Source organism: Schistocerca serialis, chromosome 7 (genome assembly GCF_023864345.2).
Source record: "Schistocerca serialis cubense isolate TAMUIC-IGC-003099 chromosome 7, iqSchSeri2.2, whole genome shotgun sequence".
Lineage (NCBI taxonomy): Eukaryota > Metazoa > Arthropoda > Insecta > Orthoptera > Acrididae > Schistocerca > Schistocerca serialis.
The window spans coordinates 192,691,738-192,712,083 of record NC_064644.1 but is presented as its reverse complement, the minus strand read 5'-3'; the positions used below and the strand labels follow the sequence as shown (position 1 = coordinate 192,712,083).

The 20,346-nt window shown below is 42.6% G+C and overlaps 1 protein-coding gene across 1 annotated transcript in view; it reads right to left on the bottom strand.

Moving 5' to 3' along the window:
- LOC126413328 (unconventional myosin-IXa-like) overlaps positions 1–20,346 on the bottom strand; it is a 347,425-nt gene that overhangs the window by 304,351 nt on the left and 22,728 nt on the right. The window contains exon 3 of the mRNA XM_050083235.1: positions 14,202–14,477. Within this exon, the coding sequence (XP_049939192.1) occupies positions 14,202–14,477 (276 nt within the window). The remainder of the gene's footprint in view (positions 1–14,201; positions 14,478–20,346) is intronic.

Genomic DNA, 20,346 nt, shown 5'->3' with positions numbered 1-20,346 from the left:
AAATCCCTGAGGACAAAGGGATGAGGGAGTTGCTGAGGGAGAGCATTTAGGGCAGTGGGTGCAGGTGGACTGCCAGGAAGGAGATGGGAATTACCAATCATGACCACAGAGTCCAACTGGATCCAGACAGCAACCACTTTCAATGTGGTATGAAGGGGGATCCATGTACTAACAATGTCAATATGGACCAACATGCAAATGCCATTGGAAGCCCCCAAAGTGCTGATTCAGTTAAAACAGAAAGCACTGAAACCAAGAAGGGTCAGTGAGCCAGCATCTGTAAAATTAGATTTCAGTAGAATGACAAAATCTGAGGGATCAAAATGAGAGGCAATCGGGTCAAAGCCAGTTACGCTTCCAGGTCACCATCCGTCACCAACAAGAACAGGGCAACATACATAAACAAGAGATTAGACTCAGGTCGTGAGGGGCACCAACAAGAACAGGGCAACATCCATAAACAAGAGATCAGACTCAGGTTGTGAGGGGCATCAAAGGGGCCTTGTCCTGGAACTTAGTTTTCTCTTTTGTAGATCAAGAAGGGCTGGGCCAGGTCGGGAGCCATCTCTAGCAGACATTGAAGAAGTGGAACACTTCTCCACACATGTAGGGGGCAGCACCCAGATGAGAGGGTGTGGAGACCAGAGGGAAGAGTAAGAGAGAGAGAGAGAGAGAGAGAGAGAGAGAGAGAGGAGAGGAGTGGGACGGGAATAAGGACAAGGGAGAAGGGGGAAAGCATGTAATAGCAGCAAAGTTAGACGTCACAGATATAGGATGAAGATGGTTGTATTTCTGATGAGCCTCAATGCAGGATAAATGATCAATGGAATTAGTCCCATATTTTCTTTTCCTTCTTATAAACCAATCAGTCCAGTGAGCATGGAGAGTGATGGTCGTGACAATTAATGCACACATACAGCAGAACACAGGAGCTCCCCTCATGGAGTGGGTATCCACATAGTCTGCTGTACAGCAGGAAGACAAGTGCCCAAAACACAAACACGGAGACACCTCATGGGTGGTGGGACGTGCAGCTTCATGTTACACTGATTACACTGTAATCTTTACCTTCTCTGGGAGGGCACCCCTGAAATGCCAGAATAAAGATGCCGGTGTCAATGTGATTGTCCTTACTTTCTGAAAATGTCGAACAAAATTAACATGCCACCATTCCACATTGGCCTAGTGTTTCTCATCAGTTTGAGAGATGAGGTACCTATGAAAAATGACAGCCTGAAACATATCAAAGACTGGTGAGGATTAACAGACACTGGGATGTTGCCAACATGGTCACAGGCATAAAGGCCCACAGACTGGGCCACAGAAGTTATGATCAACAGCAACCCCTTCCATAACTTACTCAGAGACTCCACTTCGCTGAACTTGTCTTCAATTGTTTCCATGAAAAATAATGGCTTGGTAACGGTGAAAGTGTCGTCAGTTCTGGCGCAGAACCGGTGGCAAGGAAAGTGTTTCACCCCAAGTCAGCAAGCCTGGGAAGGGAACGTTGCAGGGTCATAAGAAATGGCATTAAAGGGTCTCTGTCCCATTAAAGAGACAATCGTAGAAGAACAGCCAGTTTTTTTGGAGCTTAATACATTTCATATGCAAAACATCCACTTTTACCCCACCCACCCCAATGAGGGGCTCCCCCATGGGCACCAACCAGTGACAGCAAGGGCCTTCTAGCATGGCGGCTGTTGTCAGGAATTCCAATGCTCCATGATGACAAGCAACCATTCCTAAGTATATGTGCGGATGTAGCAGCTGATCCCTGTGTTGTCAGGGTGTTCAACCAAAAAGGTAAAATGACCCCAGCTACCGTGCTTGCTATTGGATTGCTTTGTAAGTTCGTAGAGTTTCTCCGTAAGTTGAATAAACACAACAGATGCAAACAACAGAGGCTTTAGTCATCAATAATATATTCTCCTTCACTATTTACAACAGTCTGCCAAAATTGTGGCAACTTTTCAATTCAGCAACTGTACAAATCAAGTGATTTTGAGGTGAAGAACTCATCCGCACAACGAAGTTCCTTGAAAGTGTTTCGATAAAGAGTGGAAAAGGTGGAAATTTGAGGGCGCAAGATCAGGAGAATAAGGTGACTGCAGAATGATTTCCCAAGCCAACTCTTGTATAGTGTTTATTGTCCATGTAGTAGAATGCAGGTGGGCATTATCATAGAGTAGCATCACTTCACACAGTCTTCCTCATCACTGTCTCAGTAGTTAACAACAAATGCCCAAAGTGATGGTTACAACGCTGGGAAGCAACTCGTGGTAAAAGACACCGTCAGCGCTCCGCCAGATGCATAACATTGTCTTTTGAAGATACACGCAGGTCTTTGTATGGGAAGTTGCTGCTTTTTTTTTTTGGGTTCAACCATTCCTTTCTTTTTCTTAAGCTAACATCCCCTCCCCTTGAACCACAGACCTTGCCGTTGGTGGGGAGGCTTGCGTGCCTCAGCGATACAGATAGCTGTGCCATAGGTGCAACCACAACGGAGGGGCATAAGTTGAGAGGCCAGACAAACATGTGCTTCCTGATGAGGAGCAGCAGCCTTGTCAGTAGTTGCAGGAGCAACAGTCTGGATGATTGACTGATCTGGCCTTGTAACACTAACCAAAACGGCCTTGCTGTGGTGATACTGCGAACGGCTGAAAGCAAGGGAAAACTACAGCCATCATTTTTCCCGAGGGCATGCAACTTTACTGTATGGTTAAATGATGACGGCGTCCTCTTGGGTATAATACTTCAGAGGTAAAATAGTCCCTCATTCCGATCTCCAGGCAGGGACTACTCAAGAGGACATCATTATCAGGAGAAAGAAAACTGGAGTTCTACGGATCGGAGCATGGAATGTCAGATCCCTTAATAGGGCAGGTAGATTAGAATATTTAAAAGGGAAATGGATAAGTTAAAGTTAGATATAGTACGAATTAGAGAAGTTCGGTGGCAGGAGGAACAAGACTTTTGGTCAGGTGAATACAGGGTTATAAATACAAAATCAAATAGGGGTAATGCAGGAGTAGGTTTAATAATGAATAAAAAAATAGGGGTGCGGGTAAGCTACTACTAACAGCATAGTGAATGCATTATTGTGGCCAAGATTGACAAGAAGCCTACACCTACTACAGTAGTACAAGTTTATATGCCAACTAGCTCTGCAGATGACAAAGAAATTGATGAAATGTATGATGAGATAAAACAAATTATTCAGACAGTGAATGGAGATGAAAATTTAATAGTCATGGGTGACTGCAATTCGATAGTAGGAAAAGGAAGAGAAGGAAACATAGTAGGTGAATATGGATTTCGGGTAACAAATGAAAGAGGAAGCTGCCCGGTAGAATTTTGCACAGAGCATAACTTAATCATAGCTAACACTTGGTTCAAGAACCATGAAAGAAGGTTGTATACATGGAAGAAGCCTGGAGATACTAGAAGGTATGAGATAGATTATATAATGGACAGAGATTTAGGAACCAGATTTTAATTTGTAAGCCATTTCCAGGTGCAGGTGTGGACTCTGACCACAATCTATTGGTTATGAACTGCAGATTAAAACAAGAAACTGCAAAAGGGTGGGAATTTAAGGAGATGGTACCTGGATAAACTGACTAAACCAGAGGTTGTACAGAGTTTCAGGGAGAGTATAAGGGAACAATTGACAGGAATGGGGGAAAGAAATACAGTAAAAGAAGAATGGGTAGCTTTGAGGGATTAAATAGTGAAGGCAGCAGAGGATCTAGTAGGTAAAAAGACAAAGGCTAGTAGACATCCTTGGGTAACAGAAGAAATATTGAATTTAATTGATGAAAGGAGAAAATATAAAAATGCAGTAAATGAAGTGGGCAAAAAGGAATAAAGGTAAAAAGGCAAAGGCTGGTAGAAATCCTTGGGTAACAGAAGAAATATTGAATTTAATTGATGAAAGGAGAAAATATAAAAATGCAGTAAATGAAGCAGGCAAAAAGGAATACAAATGTCTCAAAAATGAGATCGACAGGAAGTGCAAAATGGCTAAGTAGGGATGGCTAGAGAACAAATGTAAGGATGTAGAGGCTTATCTCACTAGGGGTAAGATAGATATTGCCTACAGGAAAATTAAAGAGACCTTTGGAGAAAAGAGAATCACTTGTGTGAATATCAAGAGCTCAGATGAATACCCAGTTCTAAGCAAAGAAGGGAAAGCAGAATGGTGGAAGGAGTATATAGAGGGTCTATACAAGGGCGATGTACTTGAGGTTAATATTATGGAAATGGAAGAGGATGTAGATGAAGATGAAATAAGAGATATGATATTGCGTGAAGAATTTGACAGAGCACTGAAAGACCTAATGTGCAACATGGCGGCGAGTGAGTGACGTGCGTTATCTTGGCTCGCAAGTTTACGTGAAATCTGGAGGTGTTTTAAGCAGTTAGGCTAGTCTACCTATACTAAAGCCGTATATCTACCGCCGAGTGTCGTATTTTACATCACATACTGAGCACCAATTACAAGGAATCGCACTTAAAATGGAAAATCGCCGAACAACGCGCAGTGCAGCCAATGGCCAGGCCGGCAACAGCGCAGGCGTGGAGTCTACTACACCGGGAGCTGCGGCCGCTCCGCCTGGCATCATTGACATCGCCGCACTCGTGAAGGCTGAGGTGAGTGCTGCGCTGCAGGCTAAGGAGATGCTCGGGCTCGTTGTTCAAACCATCACTGATGCTGTCACTGCAGCAGTGACAGACAAAATACAGAAAACTCTGGAGGCGAATGCGAGCAAGATCCGTGCACTGGACACATCGTTAAAAGCAAGTGAGGAGAAAGCACGACTGCTCGAACAGAAACTGATCGAGAAGACGAACGAGCTCGAACAATATCAGAGACGCAATAATCTCGGACTGCTCGGCATTCCAGAGAGCAGCAGAGAGAACACAGATGAACTTGTTATAAACCTTGTCCAAGAAAAGCTAGGCGTGCAGGTGACTCTGAGTGACATTGACAGACGTCATAGAGTGGGTCGTAAGTCGCCAGGTTCTACAAAACCAAGACCTATAATAGTGAAATTTATGTCGTATTGGAAAAGATCTGAAATCTTCAGCGCAAAGAAGAATCTTGCGAAGTCGGGTCTGACGGTACGCGAGGATCTGACCTCTGAAAGACTAAACATTTTGAAGAGCGCAATTTCGAAATTTGGGCTACAGAACGTATGGACAAATGACGGCAGGATAATGGTTAAGACCGAAAACGGAAAGAAAACAATTTGCGGTGTTAATGAACTCGAAAGCCTGTGCTTTAGAAGCTAAATCATGTCTAATCTTGCTGCCACTAACCTGTATGTTTATTTTGTTTACACTGTCAACCATATCTTAACTAATGTATTATGAAATTGTTCGTTTCTCTACATAACTATTTTTTTATCTCTAATTATTTTTTCTGGTGTAATTTTTGTTATTATTTGTATTATCAACTTTTCGTTTATCCACATAACTATTTTCATCTTTAATTGTTTTTCTCGTGTAATTTTGTTAATTATTACATAAGTTAGTCTCACTTCCATCCTTAATTAGCAACCCACCATCATACTTTAGTTGTTATCCTCATAAGTGAAATTAATATCACACTCTGTCGTAACGTGCAGATTACTCCCGTTGTGTTTAGTGAAATTCCTTCCCCTGCCAGCCCATGGCTACTTCCAGAACTGTTGCAGACCTCGCTGACCTTGGCCGCAGATCCCGTTGCCTCCCCGGGGACCTACCTCCTCCCCCTCCTGGCCGCTTTCACTGCACAGAACTGGGAGGACACTCCCTCACCACCCCTCCTTCACACGCCTTCCGCATTCCTCATGCCAGGCCCTCTTGTCACCGCTAACCACGACCCGCAAACATCGGTCGGCAGCCTCCTCGGGCAATCAACACCTGAACGCACCAAGCTGCATATTGCACATGCAAATGTCCAGTCTCTGCCAGCTCACTTCGACGAGTTCAAATATATATTTCAAACTGCTGATATACACGTAATACTTTTGTCAGAGACTTGGCTCAATCCAAGTATTCCTACAACTTCCGTAAACCTAGATGGTTATATCTTTCTTAGGTACGACAGATGCAACAGACGAGGGGGCGGAGTAGGGGCGTATATACGCTCTGATTTGTCACCTACAGTACTACACACATCCGACAACAATGTAGATAAACAAGTGGAATATATGTTCATAGAGATCAAATCACTTAACAGAAAGTACTTAATATGTGTCCTTTACAAACCTCCTAAAGTAGGTGGGTTCGCCTCCTTCGAAACTGCCCTCTCTAGTCTCGAATCGTCATATGAACATGTAATTATAGCAGGTGACACTAACATTAATTTTCTGTGCAGTAGTCCTTCCACTGGAAAATTTAAGAGGATGCTTTCTTCCTCAAATATGACGTTACTTCAGCTGGCACCTACTCATCACACGACTACCAGTCACACTTTCATAGATATATTCGCAACGAAATCTCCGAACAGAATAATCCGCACCTCTCAAATATCTGTGTCTGGCATGTCTGCCCATGACATCATTTCCATGACGTATTCACTAGAATGCCCTAGAAAGAAACAAAAACTGTCTACATACTGAGACCTCAAACGCATAAATTTGCCTGAACTCGAAACTGAAGCACAAGAAATAGTTTGGGGGATGACCTCTACTCCCCTCATGAACATAAACGACAAACTCCAGGATTTCACTAACAAAATTACTCAACTATATGACAAATATGCTCCAATAAAGACCAGAAAAGTAAAAAGGCAACTTGCACCTTGGCTGACTGATGAATTAAAACAGCTCATGAATCTCAGAGATGCTGCACATCGAGCATACAAGATACACCCTACACCTGAAAATCATGCTGTATACAAGCAGAAACGAAACAAAGTCAGTCAAGCGGTGAGAAACGCTAAGCTCAGACACGCCCGTACATTAGCTGACAATAGATGTAGACCAGCTATCCCGTGGAAAAATCTCCGTAGTCTCGGTTTAGGCAAAATAAAAGTTGCAGAAAATCCCATGATCCCAGCTGAAGAACTAAACCGATTCTTCACATTCCCTACAACCAAAACTGAACCGCAAAAAAAAAACGGAGAATCACTGATTACTTCATGGGGATGAACGATTGTAGCAAAGAAAAATTCTATCTACAGCACGTCACTTGCAGTACTGTCAAGAAAGCCATAATGCGGATTAGATCAGCATCTACTGGACATGATGGTATCACTATCCAGATGGTAAAACTTATTATTGACCAACTACTGCCCTCTATAACAGACATTTTCAACGATTCACTAATCACAAGTGTTTTCCCTGAGGCCTGGAAACTGGGACAAATTAAGCCACTGCCTAAAAAGGACATCGCCACAGCACCTTCTGACTACCGCCCCATCTGCCTTCTTCCTGCACTATCAAAGGCCTTAGAATATATAGTTCATGACCAGCTCACCAACTACCTAACTACTAACAACCTACTAGACGAATACCAATCAGGTTTCCATAAACATCGAAGCACAACTTCCGCACTGATAAAGGTGACAGATGACCTGAAACTTGCCATGGACAGACAAGAAGTGACTATCATTTGCTTCTTAGATTTCAGCAAAGCATTTGATACTGTCGACTTCGACATCTTACTGGCCAAACTTAGCGGTCTAAATTTCTCACCAAGTGCAGTGCAATGGTTTCGCTCACACATGATGTCTCGTCAGCAACGCATCCTGTCTGGGAATATAAAATCACAATGGCGGCAGGTAGTGTCAGGCGTTCCGCAAGGCTCAGTATTAGGTCCTATACTCTTCTCTCTGTATGTCAATGATGTGTCATCGGTTCTGACCTATTGCAAATATCATATGTATGCTGATGACCTTCAGTTGTATCTAAGTGCGAAACCAAGCAATCTCAAGAAAGCTATTGCAAATTTCAATAATGACCTCGATGCACTGTCAAAATGGGCGCAGGACATAGGTCTAAAATTAAACCCATCTAAAACCCAAGCGGTACTTATTGGTCGCTCTAAGTTCATTAGTCCAAAACATCGGGAATCCGTACCACCTCTTATCCTAAATGGAACAAATATTAACTTCTCTCCCTCAGCAAAGAGTTTGGGAGTAATAATAGATGAATATCTAAATTGGACAGAGCATTTAACTGCAGTGTGCAAAAAAGCATCAGCATTCCCTACATGTCCTACAAAAATATAAAAAACTCTTCCCTTTCAATCTGAAAAAGAAATTAGTACAAACGCTTATACTCCCAATCATTGACTACAGCGATATTATCCTACAAGGCCTCTCTCAGGAAAATTCCCAACGTCTAGAACTGGTCATGAATGCATGCGTCCAATATATCTGTGACGTTCGACTTTTTGATCACATTTCACCAGCATATGCAAAATTGTCCTGGCTGCGTGCAGACAAACGCAGAGATTTCCATACACTCCGTCTCATCTACTGCCTTATAAATGTACACTGTCCCTCATATCTCTCCTCATCCCTAACGCTCATGTCGCAACAACATGACAGAAACACAAGTTCCCGTTATAATAAAATACTCTCCGTTCCACTGCATCGCTCAGTCACCTTCTCCAAGTCCTTTACAGTAGCAGGAACCCGACTCTGGAATAACCTCCCTCATTATGTTAGAGAACTTAAAAAACACATCTGGCTTCAAAAAACAGTTAATGACGTATTTACTTAAGCAACAGTAATGCCTTCCTCTGTACATGAATGCACTTCACCCCATTACTTCCCTCTTTCCCCCTCCTTAAATCTCCCTTCCCCAAAACTTGCTATACTAGTAAACATCTACTTTACACACCAAGATATTAATGTACATCATCACAAACCTTCATTACTATTGCCAATCTTTCTCATGTTTGTCATTATTATTTGATTTTTTTTTACTGTTATTATTATTGCTTTTATCATAATCTGTATGTATAGCACCTGTTGTAAATATACTGCCAGCATTTACTTTATTAGGTCTTAGTCACTACTCTTTTATTCATATTGCCACTAGAGTAAGCAAATTTTCTCATTTAAACTATGGTCATGATGTAACTCTGATGTGTGAAATGCTGCATGTGTGGAACACTGGTCCGATGTAAGAGAGGGCCTGATGGCCCTAATCTGATCAGGTTAAATAAATAAATAAGTCAAAACAAGGCCCTGGGAGTAGACAACATTCCATTAGAACTACTGACAGTCTTGGGAGAGCCAGTCCTGACAAAACTCTACCATCTGGTGAGCAAGATGTACGAGGCAAGCGAAATACCCTCAGACTTCAAGAAGAACATAATAATTCCAATCCCAAAGAAAGCAGATGTGAAAATTACCGAACTATCAGCTTAATAAGTCACGGCTGCAAAATAATAACACGAATTCTTTACAGACGAATGGAAAAACTGGTAGAAGCCGACCTTGGGGAAGATCAGTTTGAATTCCGCAGAAATATTGGAACACGTGAGGCAATACTGACCCAATGACTTATCCTAAGATTAAGGAAAGGCAAACCAACGTTACTAGCATTTGTAGACTTAGAGAAAGCTTTTGACAATGTTGACTGGAATACTCTCCTTCAAATTCTGAAGATGGCAGGGGTAAAATACAGGGAGCGAAAGGCTATTTACAATTTGTACAGAAAGCAGATGGCAGTTATAAGAGTCGAGGGGCACGAAAGGGAAGCAGCGGTTGGGAAGGGAGTGAGACAGGGTTGTTGCCTATCCCCGATCTTATTCAATCTGTATACTGAACAAGCAGTAAAGGAAACAAAAGAAAAATTTGGAGCAGGTATTAAAATCGATGGAGAAGAAATAAAAACTTTGAGGTTTGCCGATGACATTGTAATTCTGTCAGAGACAGCAAAGGACTTGGAGGAGCAGTCGAATTAAGTCGGGCGATGCTGAGGGAATTAGATTAGGAAATGAGACACTTAAAGTAGTAAATGAGTTTTGCTATTTGGGAAGAAAAATAACTGATGACGGTTGAAGTAGAGAGGATATAAAATGTAGACTGGCAATGGCAGGGAAAGCGTTTCTGAAGAAGAGAAATTTGTTAACATCGAGTATAGATTTAAGTGTCAGGAAGTCATTTCTGATAGTATTTGTATGGAGTGTAGCCATGTATGGAAGTGAAACATGGACGATAAATAGTTTGGACAAGAAGAGAATAGAAGCTTTCGAAATGTGGTGCTACAGAAGAATGCTGAAGATTAGATGGGTAGATCACACAACTAATGAGGAGGTATTGAATAGAATTGGGGAGAAGAGGAGTTTGTGGCACAACTTGACTAGAAGAAGGGATCTGTTGGTAAGACATGTTTTGAGGCATCAAGGGGTCACCAATTTAGTATTGGAGGGCAGCATGGAGAGTAAAAATCGTAGAGGGAGACCAAGAGATGAATACACTAAGCAGACTCAGAAGAATGTAGGTTGCAGTAGGTACTGGGAGATGAAGAGGCTTGCACAGGATAGAGTAGTGTGGGGAGCTGCATCAGGCCAGTCTCAGGACTGAAGACAACAACAACAAGCTAACATAGACACACAATCCTTGTCACCAGTAAAAATCCAGGACAGGAATGGTTGGTGTTGTGTTACAAGCCAACTGATAACAAGCAAGCAGAGATGCACATATGGGCACCCACTGATCTTTGCACTTTTGGTTTGAAGTGTGTGATACCTACGCCCAATTTTTGAACCTTCCCCACTGCATGTAAATGTTGTACACAGTTCAGTACATGGCAGTTCTCGAGTACACTGACATGGATCAATGATTTTAAATGATCTTCATCAAATCCCATAGGTCTTTTTGAATGTGGAGAGTCACTAATGTCGAAACAATCCTCCTTAAAATAAGAAAAACATTTTCTTGCCATGCTCTGTCCAAAGGCATTATTCCTCTACATGCTGGTAAAGTTTCTGGATGCCTCTACTGCTGTCACCAATCCACTGAACTCAAAAAGAAGAATATGTTGAAAATGTTCCGATTTCTCCAAATATCAAAATGACAATACACAAACTTAAATAGCAACAGTGAATTACAAGTAAAAAACAATAATAGATATAAATAAATCCCTAGCAACCAACATACCAATATGCAAGACAAAAATGTTATGAACTTATGCACCAAACTAATATATAGCGTTAAAAGGACAGTAGTTTCAAGTGGAAGCTACAAGAGGCAGTAAGGCCACATTGCCAAAGGTGTTAAGTAAGGTGTTCTTCCCCAGTTGGACCACACTATGCAGGTAAAATTTAGAAGGGGAGGTCGAACCTCAAAAAGGGGACCAAATATGCCGGTGTGGGAGGAGGGAGGATTGGAGCAGGAGAAGCAGAAGGAAGTGGAGGAGGAGGAGTAGGAAGATGAGGAGGAGGTGGTGAAATGAGGGGGGAGAGAGAGAGAGGGAGGGAGGGACAGAGAGAGAGGGGGGGGGGGGGGGATTCCTAAGGGATAGCAGAAACCAAGAGTATAGCTGGACCAATGAAACCAAGGACACCGAGAGAGGTGGAGTAGGAGGCAAGAGGGGAAGGAGCAAGGATAGGGAGGGAGGGGCACAGGGACGGGAATGCAGCCCAGGAAAGAAGAAAAGGGTCACAGTAGTTCTGAACCCATATGCTTTACGCGTGAACTGACAAAAGAGCCATGAGCCCCCAGGCGGGCACGAGGTGGAGGAAAATATGAACAAGGTGGAATCAAAATTTTTGGGACTGGTAATGCCATCTGGAAAGTAAGAGTAGTAGATCTTTGCATCGCTAGGTGGCGAAAGCTGTGTATCTGATGAGTCAATGTGCGGAGTGACATTTAACTGGGAGGACGTGTTGCGTGTCCACAGTGCTTTCCGTAATACTCTGTGTTTGGTGTGTGGTGATTTTATGATGGATCCGCAAACAGAACAGCGCGTGTGTATCAAATTCTGAGTGAATCTCAGGAAAAGTGCTACAGAGACCCTTGCAATGATTCAACTGGATTTACTGTTATAAGCCAGAGACAAAGCAACAATTGCCCCATTGGAAGAGCCCGGGCTCTCTAAGACGCTTTTGCGAGACAAGTGAAGAGCATGATCATCGTCCTCTTTGATACCAAGGGAATTGTGCACAAAGAATTCGCCCCACGCAACCAAACAGTGAATTCCATGTTCTACTGTGACGTTTTGCGATGACTCCGTGAAAACGTGTGGTGACGACGGCTCGAACTTTGGCGTCAAGGGAACTGGCTGCCGCATCACAACAACACGCCCTGGTGCATGTCCTTGCTCACCAGGACCTTTTTGGCAAAAAACAACATGGCAGTTGTACCCCATCCACTGTACTTGCCAGATTTGGCACCTTGTGACTTCATGCTACTCCCAAAACTGAAACTCAAGCTGAAAGACTGTCGGTTCGACACTCTAGAGAGGATTCGAGGAGCATCGCTGGCGTGGATAGGCACCCGCAAAGAACAGGACTTCCAGAAAATGTTTGACCAGTGGCAGAAGCACTGGGACCAGTGTGTAGGTGCGGATGGGAACTACTTCGTGGGTGATGGTGACCATTAGTACAAAGGTAAGGTTTTCAACAGATGGCAGTCTCGAAAATTTTGGATAGCACCTCATATTCTGAGCGGCACAATGCAATATTTTCCTATGAATCAGTATTTTCATAGAAAATAATGGTACAGTATAAGTATTAAGCCATAAGCTGCCATTTCAACCCAAAATATATCCGCACGTCACCTCACAGTGGCCTTGCGTCTGTGGCAGTTTAGGACTGGATGTCTTCCTGTGGACAAAAGAAGCTTCACACAATAGATGGCTGGCTCAATGCTGCCCAGTACAGTCATATTATGAGGAATGCTATAATCCCATAAACTATATATTGAGGGAATCATGTTTCCAATACAACGTACGTCAACCATGGTACAAAAGTGGCTTGCGTAACAGAATGAGATCTCTCTTCTCGACTGGCCTCCTCCTGCACCAGACTTCAGCCCCAATGCAAACATACAGCTGGAGACAAAACTGACCATGTGAGAAAACTGGCCTGGTCCCTATCAAAAACCCACAACAAACTTCTAAATGTCGCTTTAGCTGACTGTGGCGAGGTGGTAGAAAATGAGCGATTTATTGCTCACCTAGTAGACTATCTTCCTTGTAGATGCAAATGCACAATGAAGTGCAAGGCCTTTGGATGCGATAATAAGTGCCCTTTTGAGAGACGGGGGGAAAAAAACTGCAAGTTTTGTTAATTTGGCATTTTCCACATATTTAACAAATTAATGCATTAAAACAGGGAATAATTGTCAAAAGAGGTATTCGATCCCAATCCCGGTGTCATGCAGCTGGTTATCCATTACCCAGTGGACTACCCCACCACACTTCGACGTCACTGTACTAAGTGCTGCAATATTAACTATTTCTTATTGCTGTTCTGCCCTTAAACTCACCTCAAAACTTCAAGTGCCCTTTCCACATATGAAATCAAAGACATAATATGAGGCAGATTTTCTTTTGTGTTTTTGGAGAATGTGACCTTTGTGCTGTCAATACACCCCCCCCCCCCCCCTCCCCCCTAGCTCCCTCACTTTCTGTGCAATTAAATGTACATGTCACACTCCTCATGAAAGGGGCCACCACTATCATTTCAATTTGTTTGCATGCAGGTTGCTTTACAATCTAAAAGAGCCATTTCTTCTGCTAGACTTTTTATTTTTAATGTTCAGGAGCAACAGCACTCTCCAAACATGGTGATACTAATAACTATTTATTCTGCCCCATCTTCTTAACCTTCTTAGCAAAACTTCTTATGAAAGTTTTGTACCCAATGGACTAATGATGTATACTACACATTACTTTTTGCTATTCAACAGTTTAAATTCTATTATAACACTAAATGTGTAATTTTTTTTAGCAAAGGTATAGTTACTCTTACACATTCTTTCAATATTATTAAAAGCGTTGTTCATCAAAATGTTGAGATGCTTCATAAAATGAAGAAATACATGAAGAGAAGATATTCCTCAATGTCTATCTAGTCCTTATCATTCTCACAATTTTTCATAAATACTGCCTTTACTTTTAACATTTCATCTAAATGTCATCTATTATATATATAGATCAAATACTAATCTGAATTATGTTGCTGTAATTTGTAAGAACACAAAGTAAATTATCAGTTCTATGAAAGGAATGTCAAGAATTATAACCAACCTCAAGTACAGGACCAGCACTGAGTATTGTCTGCTCCACTCCACTGCCATGACACCCCTTTTGACTAAGTGCTGTCAGATGATGGAGTAGAAAATTTGTACTTTCAGTTTTTCCAGAACCACTTTCACCACTAATTACTATGCACTGATTCCGCCTTTCTTTTAACATGCAGTGATATGCTGCATCTGCCACTGCAAATATGTGTGGGGGCAACTCTGGACCCAACCGTCGGTTCTGATACAGTTTAACATACTTCGGATTGTAGATCGGATGAAACTGAAACATAAGATAATGATTCTGCATTGCAAACTGCATTCAAACATGTCGTAACATGAAGTACCACTTCGTCTTAAAATGCCACAGGAATAATAATGAGACACTGAGAAGACTCTTAAAAGTTTGTAATGCATAGCTCAAAAACTATAAAATACATGCAATTAACCAACTACGGCTATTACACAGTCGACAGGGATACAAGTTCTAATGTTAATTTACGAGACGAAGAGATGCTACTGTTAGCTTCCTTTAGATGACATTATTCAATGATCACACAGTTTATTAAATTTGGAAACTTGATATTATTTTCAAAAAGATGCCATAACAGCTATAATAATATACATCAAGCTTTCAAATTTAGTCAGACATGTTACCTATTTTCAAATTCATCGACTAAATAAATAAAAATGTAAATGTTCATTTGCTCAAAACCCTAAATCTCTTTAAGTTCTTTACCAACTGCTTTGAAATTTTCACAAATATTGCATTCGAATAGGCTCATTTATATATATATATTTTAATACATATAGTATATAAATAAAAATGTAATTTATAAAGGCGAAATGATATTACCACAAATCTCAAAAAAGTCTTGAGGAATTTACTTCAAGTTTTTACACAATACACCAATGATATATACGTGAATGTTGTATTTATTGCTTATCAGCTTATGATTAGAATACTACTGCAAATATGTATTTGCTGTAACAGTAAACAAGGCTCAAGTTCAGAGGGAGGGGAGAAGAGAACATGGACTAAGGGATGGGAGGTAATGGACATAAAAAGTGGAAAGGAGGAGATGGACAACGAGACAGGCAGGAGAAGATGGAGGGAGAGAGAGAGGGAGGAGGAGGAGGCGGACACAGAGAGGGGAAAGGAAGAGCAGATGTACAAAGAGAAGGGGAGGAGGAGAATATGGACAAAGAGATAGGGAGTAGGAGATTAGCCTGTACATTAAATGGGCTTTCCCTTTCCTTTCTTTTTCATTTAACCAGATTGAGTCAAAGCACCAAGCGGCCAGGAACAGATTGATAATCGTTGCAGCTCCAGTGTTAAGCAAGCAGATGTGCAATTCTGAAAGGGGATGTTTTAGTGCTTGGCCTCTACGAGATGTAGTGTCACCGCCCCACAGAGTATTATGGGCATTAAAGTTCCCCAGTAAGAGGAAGGGGGCAGGCAGCCGTTCCAGTAACTCTAACAGTTCTTTGTAATGGAAGGGTCCTCCTCGGAGTAGATAAACATTACAGATTGTCATCCAAACTGACAGGTAGACACTAACAGCCACGGCCTCTTGTTCAGTGGAAGAGGCTTCTGCTCACTGAAAATACTGAGCACATGAGAGTACAAACACCACTGGACACTCTCTCAACATTCATGCAATTGGTACAGCAGTGTTTGTAATTTTTCAGAGCAGGGGGATGTACAGGGCTATTACAAATGATTGAAGCGATTTCATAAATTCACTGTAGCTCCATTCATTGACATATGGTCACGACACACTACAGATATGTAGAAAAAATCATAAAGTTTTGTTCGGCTGAAGCCGCACTTCGGGTTTCTGCCGCCAGAGCGCTCGAGAGTGCAGTGAGACAAAATGGCGACAGGAGCCGAGAAAGCGTATGTCGTGCTTGAAATGCACTCACATCAGTCAGTCATAACAGTGCAACGACACTTCAGGACGAAGTTCAACAAAGATCTACCAACTGCTAACTCCATTCAGCGATGGTATGCGCAGTTTAAAGCTTCTGGATGCCTCTGTAAGGGGAAATCAATGGGTCGGCCTGCAGTGAGCGAAGAAACGGTTGAAAGCGTGCAGGCAAGTTTCACGCGTAGCCCGCGGAAGTCGACGAATAAAGCAAGCAGGGAGCTAAACGTACCACAGCCGACGGTTTGGAAAATCTTACGGAAAAGGCTAAAGCAGAAGCCTTACCGTTTACAGTTGCTACAAGCCCTGACACCCGATGACAAAGTCAAACGCTTTGAATTTTCGGCGCGGTTGCAACAGCTCATGGAAGAGGATGCGTTCTGTGCGAAACTTGTTTTTAGTGATGAAGCAACATTTTTTCTTAATGGTGAAGTGAACAGACACAATGTGCGAATCTGGGCGGTAGAGAATCCTCACGCATTCGTGCAGCAAATTCGCAATTCACCAAAAGTTAACGTGTTTTGTGCAATCTCACGGTTTAAAGTTTACGGCCCCTTTTTCTTCTGCAAAAAAAAACGTTACAGGACACGTGTATCTGGACATGCTGGAAAATTGGCTCATGCCGCAACTGGAGACCGACAGCGCCAACTTCATCTTTCAACAGGATGGTGCTCTACCGCACTTCCATCATGATGTTTGGCATTTCTTAAACAGGAGATTGGAAAACCGATGGATCAGTCGTGGTGGAGATCATGATCAGCAATTCATGTCATGGCCTCTACGCTCTCACGACTTAACCCCATGCGATTTCTTTCTGTGGGGTTATGTGAAAGATTCAGTGTTTAAACCACCTCTACCAATAAACGTGCCAGAACTGCAAGCTCGCATCAACGATGCTTTCGAACTCATTGATGGGGACATGCTGTGCCGAGTGTGGGAGGAACTTGATTATCAGCTTGATGTCTGCCGAATAACTAAAGGGGCACATATCAAACATTTGTGAATGCCTAAAAAAACTTTTTGAGTTTTTGTATGTGTGTCCAAAGCATTGTGAAAATATCTCAAATAATGAAGTTATTGTAGAGCTGTGAAATCGCTTCAATCATCTGTAATAACCCTGTATTGCTGTAAACTGCATTTCCAGTACTGCTATGCCAATTATGGAACAAGCAGCCAGTAAATAACGGAGTTTGACAAGATGGCAATAGTAGCCATTAGAGTTCCATTGAAGGAGCATTGGAACCAGGTCTCAGAAAGTGGAAAATAAGGTGCATAGGCTCAACCTTTGCAGGGATGGAGAGAGGAACACCTGAAGTCTTAGAAAGTAGTTTATCTTCCTTCTTATCCTTGTGAAACTTCAATTTCTGTGAAGATTTTCCTCATTTTATCTTCCAGGAGCGAAGAGGACCATCCTTTATTCTGCTCGCAGCCTATGGCTGCTTGCCCTTGTCTTGAGAGGCGAGCAGCTCGACATGTGTCCTCGTCCCTATCGCCGCCAGAGGATGACTGGGCATCCCTGGCTGCACCAATGGCGTGGGAAACACCTGTGCTACAGGTGCAGGGGGCATGGGAGCTGACACTCCCTCCCCAACTTTGGGGCAGGCCCCAGAATATGACCATGATCAGGAGGTGCCATGCGAGACCTTTTCATCAAGTGAGGTTTGGACTGTGGGACAACAATCACAAAATTGTGGAGACCACATCAGTCAGATGAAGTCTCTCAAACTTTTTCTTTGCATCTTGATAAGGTGGGCAGTCAAGTGTTTTATACTCTTGATTTTTTTCTCCCTCTTAAACACTGAACATTGCAGTGAACAAGGAGGGTGTGGTTCCGGACAGATGACACATTGAGGGGTTTGATCACAAGGGCCACCCCCATGGGATGCCAACCCACATGCCTGACAGATATCCTCTTTAGAACAGTGGGAGGACATGTGTCTGAACCTCTGGCACCTAAAACATCTCATCAGAGGAGAATAATAAGGCAAACCTATAAACCATGACTGTTGTGACAGTGCCACGACATTCAAAAGTGCCGCTACGTTAGTACGCGAACACGGCGATAGAGGCGCTCCGCAGCTCGGCCGAGCGCAGGAGCGCCACCTGGTTATGAACGGCGCCGGCCGCATGTCACAGCCCGGCAGTCGAGTGAGATACGGAGTTAGTACCATGTAACCCGCGAGTGTTTCTACTTTTGTATCTCCACGCACTTTATTAGTGATTAAAGGTTATAACAATGACTTTAACCCTCTCAGGCAAAATACTGCCGTCAAAGACCAGGATGAAAGCTCCAGTGTCCACTCTATTATCCTTGGGTCCCTTCTGGATGCTGTGGACAAAACCGCACCATGCCAGATTAGTACACAGCTCTTCATCAGTTTGTAGAGTTAGGTCCTGATGGGAGATAACATTGGGAATTCTACTGAGCTGGTGACTGGTTCATCTTCTATTTTTATGCAGGCCTGCAGTGCCCACGATTGGTTGGCATGTGTTGTTTTGATCAGTAAAGAACCATTTCTCATATTTTCTATTGCTCCAACCTCCCCAAACCGGTCTTCAATATTTTCAATGAAAAAAATTGGCTTCGTTGTAACGAAAGATCAGCTATCCATTCAGGAATAAATCAAGAACTCAGCAAACTGTCCACTCCCATTTCTCCTCCCCTGGCTCTCGTCTTGAGGCATGGCCAAAAATGGAAATGCCGTAAGACTGCAAGCCTCTGCATTAAAATCACTGTTCCTGATTGTTGAAACAGCCATGTTGCCACAGCCACCATTAAGTTTGATCCGTTTCACTGCAAACCATTCGCCCCAATGCCACTCACTCTGATCAGAGGCTGTCCCCATGGGTGCCACCCTGCCAAGGTAAAGGCCACCTGGCACAGTAGCTGTTGCCCGGAGTCTGGGTACATCACAACTGACAGGCACCTACTCCTTCGCTGACACGGAGAGGTTACAGCTCAGGCATCAACAGTGCAATCCCTATGTTGTCAGGGGGCCACCACCAAGAGTGTACATGACAACTCCACCATGATGGACTGGCTACCATACTAGATTTCGGATGCAAAGGTATATCCACTTGTTTGGTAGGTGCAAACGATAAAAGTGCACAGTGGAGAGTTAATGCACCGCAGTAAGGTGTCCTTCCCAAACGGCCTGCACTTCTGTAAAATTTGGAGGCTGGAGGTCAAACCCAAAATGGGGACAAGAACTTAAAAAGCCAAAAAAGGTGTGATGAGTGTGCGAGGGGTGAAGGGGGGGAGGGAGGCAGAAGCAGAAAGATCAAAAACCTTCAGAAGTCCAAAGTATAGTCAACATACCAAGGTAAAAACATAGCCAAATAAAAAGACTCCTATAAGTCGCCTCTTACAACAGGCAAGGAAGGGCGACAGGTCTATTCTAGCCCCCAGACACCACAGGGGATATCTGCAAGTAGACTTCAACATCTTTTTCCATTCTTCTGTAGATAATTTCGGTCAATATTTTACTACCATGACTTAGAAGATTGAAGGTTAAGTAATGTTCACAACAATCAGCATCTGCTTTCTTTGTGCTGGAACTATTACATTGTTCTTGAAGTCTGAGGATATTCTGCCCACCTCATACATCTTGCACACCATGTGGAATAATTTTGTCATGGCCGACTTTCCTAAGCATATCAGTAGTTCTGAGGGAATGTCATCTACTCCACAGGCCTTGTTTCCACTCAGGTGTTTCAGTACTTTGTCAAATTCTTCTCACAGTACCACATCTCCCATTTCATTGTCATCTACTTCCTCTTTCCTTTCTGTAATATTTTCTTTATGTTCCTTTTCCTCATCCCTTCTATCTTTTAGCTTCAGTTTCTTGGCTTAGTATTAAATTTCAATCTGAGCTCTTGATGTTCATACAGCTGCTTCTCTTTCCTATAAAGATGTCTTTAATTTTCTGAAGGCAGTATCTATCTTCTCCTAGATGTGCATGGTTCTATGCACTTTCATTTATTCTCCAGCCATTCCAGCTTGGCCATTTTGTACTTTCTGAAGTTTCATTGTTTACATGGTTGTATTCCCTTTTGCCTGCTTTGTTTGCTGCATTTTTTGTTCATCAATTAAATTTGATACCTGCTGTGATACCTTACGATTTCTCCTACGCCTTGTCTTCTTATTTACCCGATCCTCTCCTGCATTCACAATTTTGTCTTTCAAAGCTGCACATTTCATCTTCTACTATGTTCCTTTCCTCT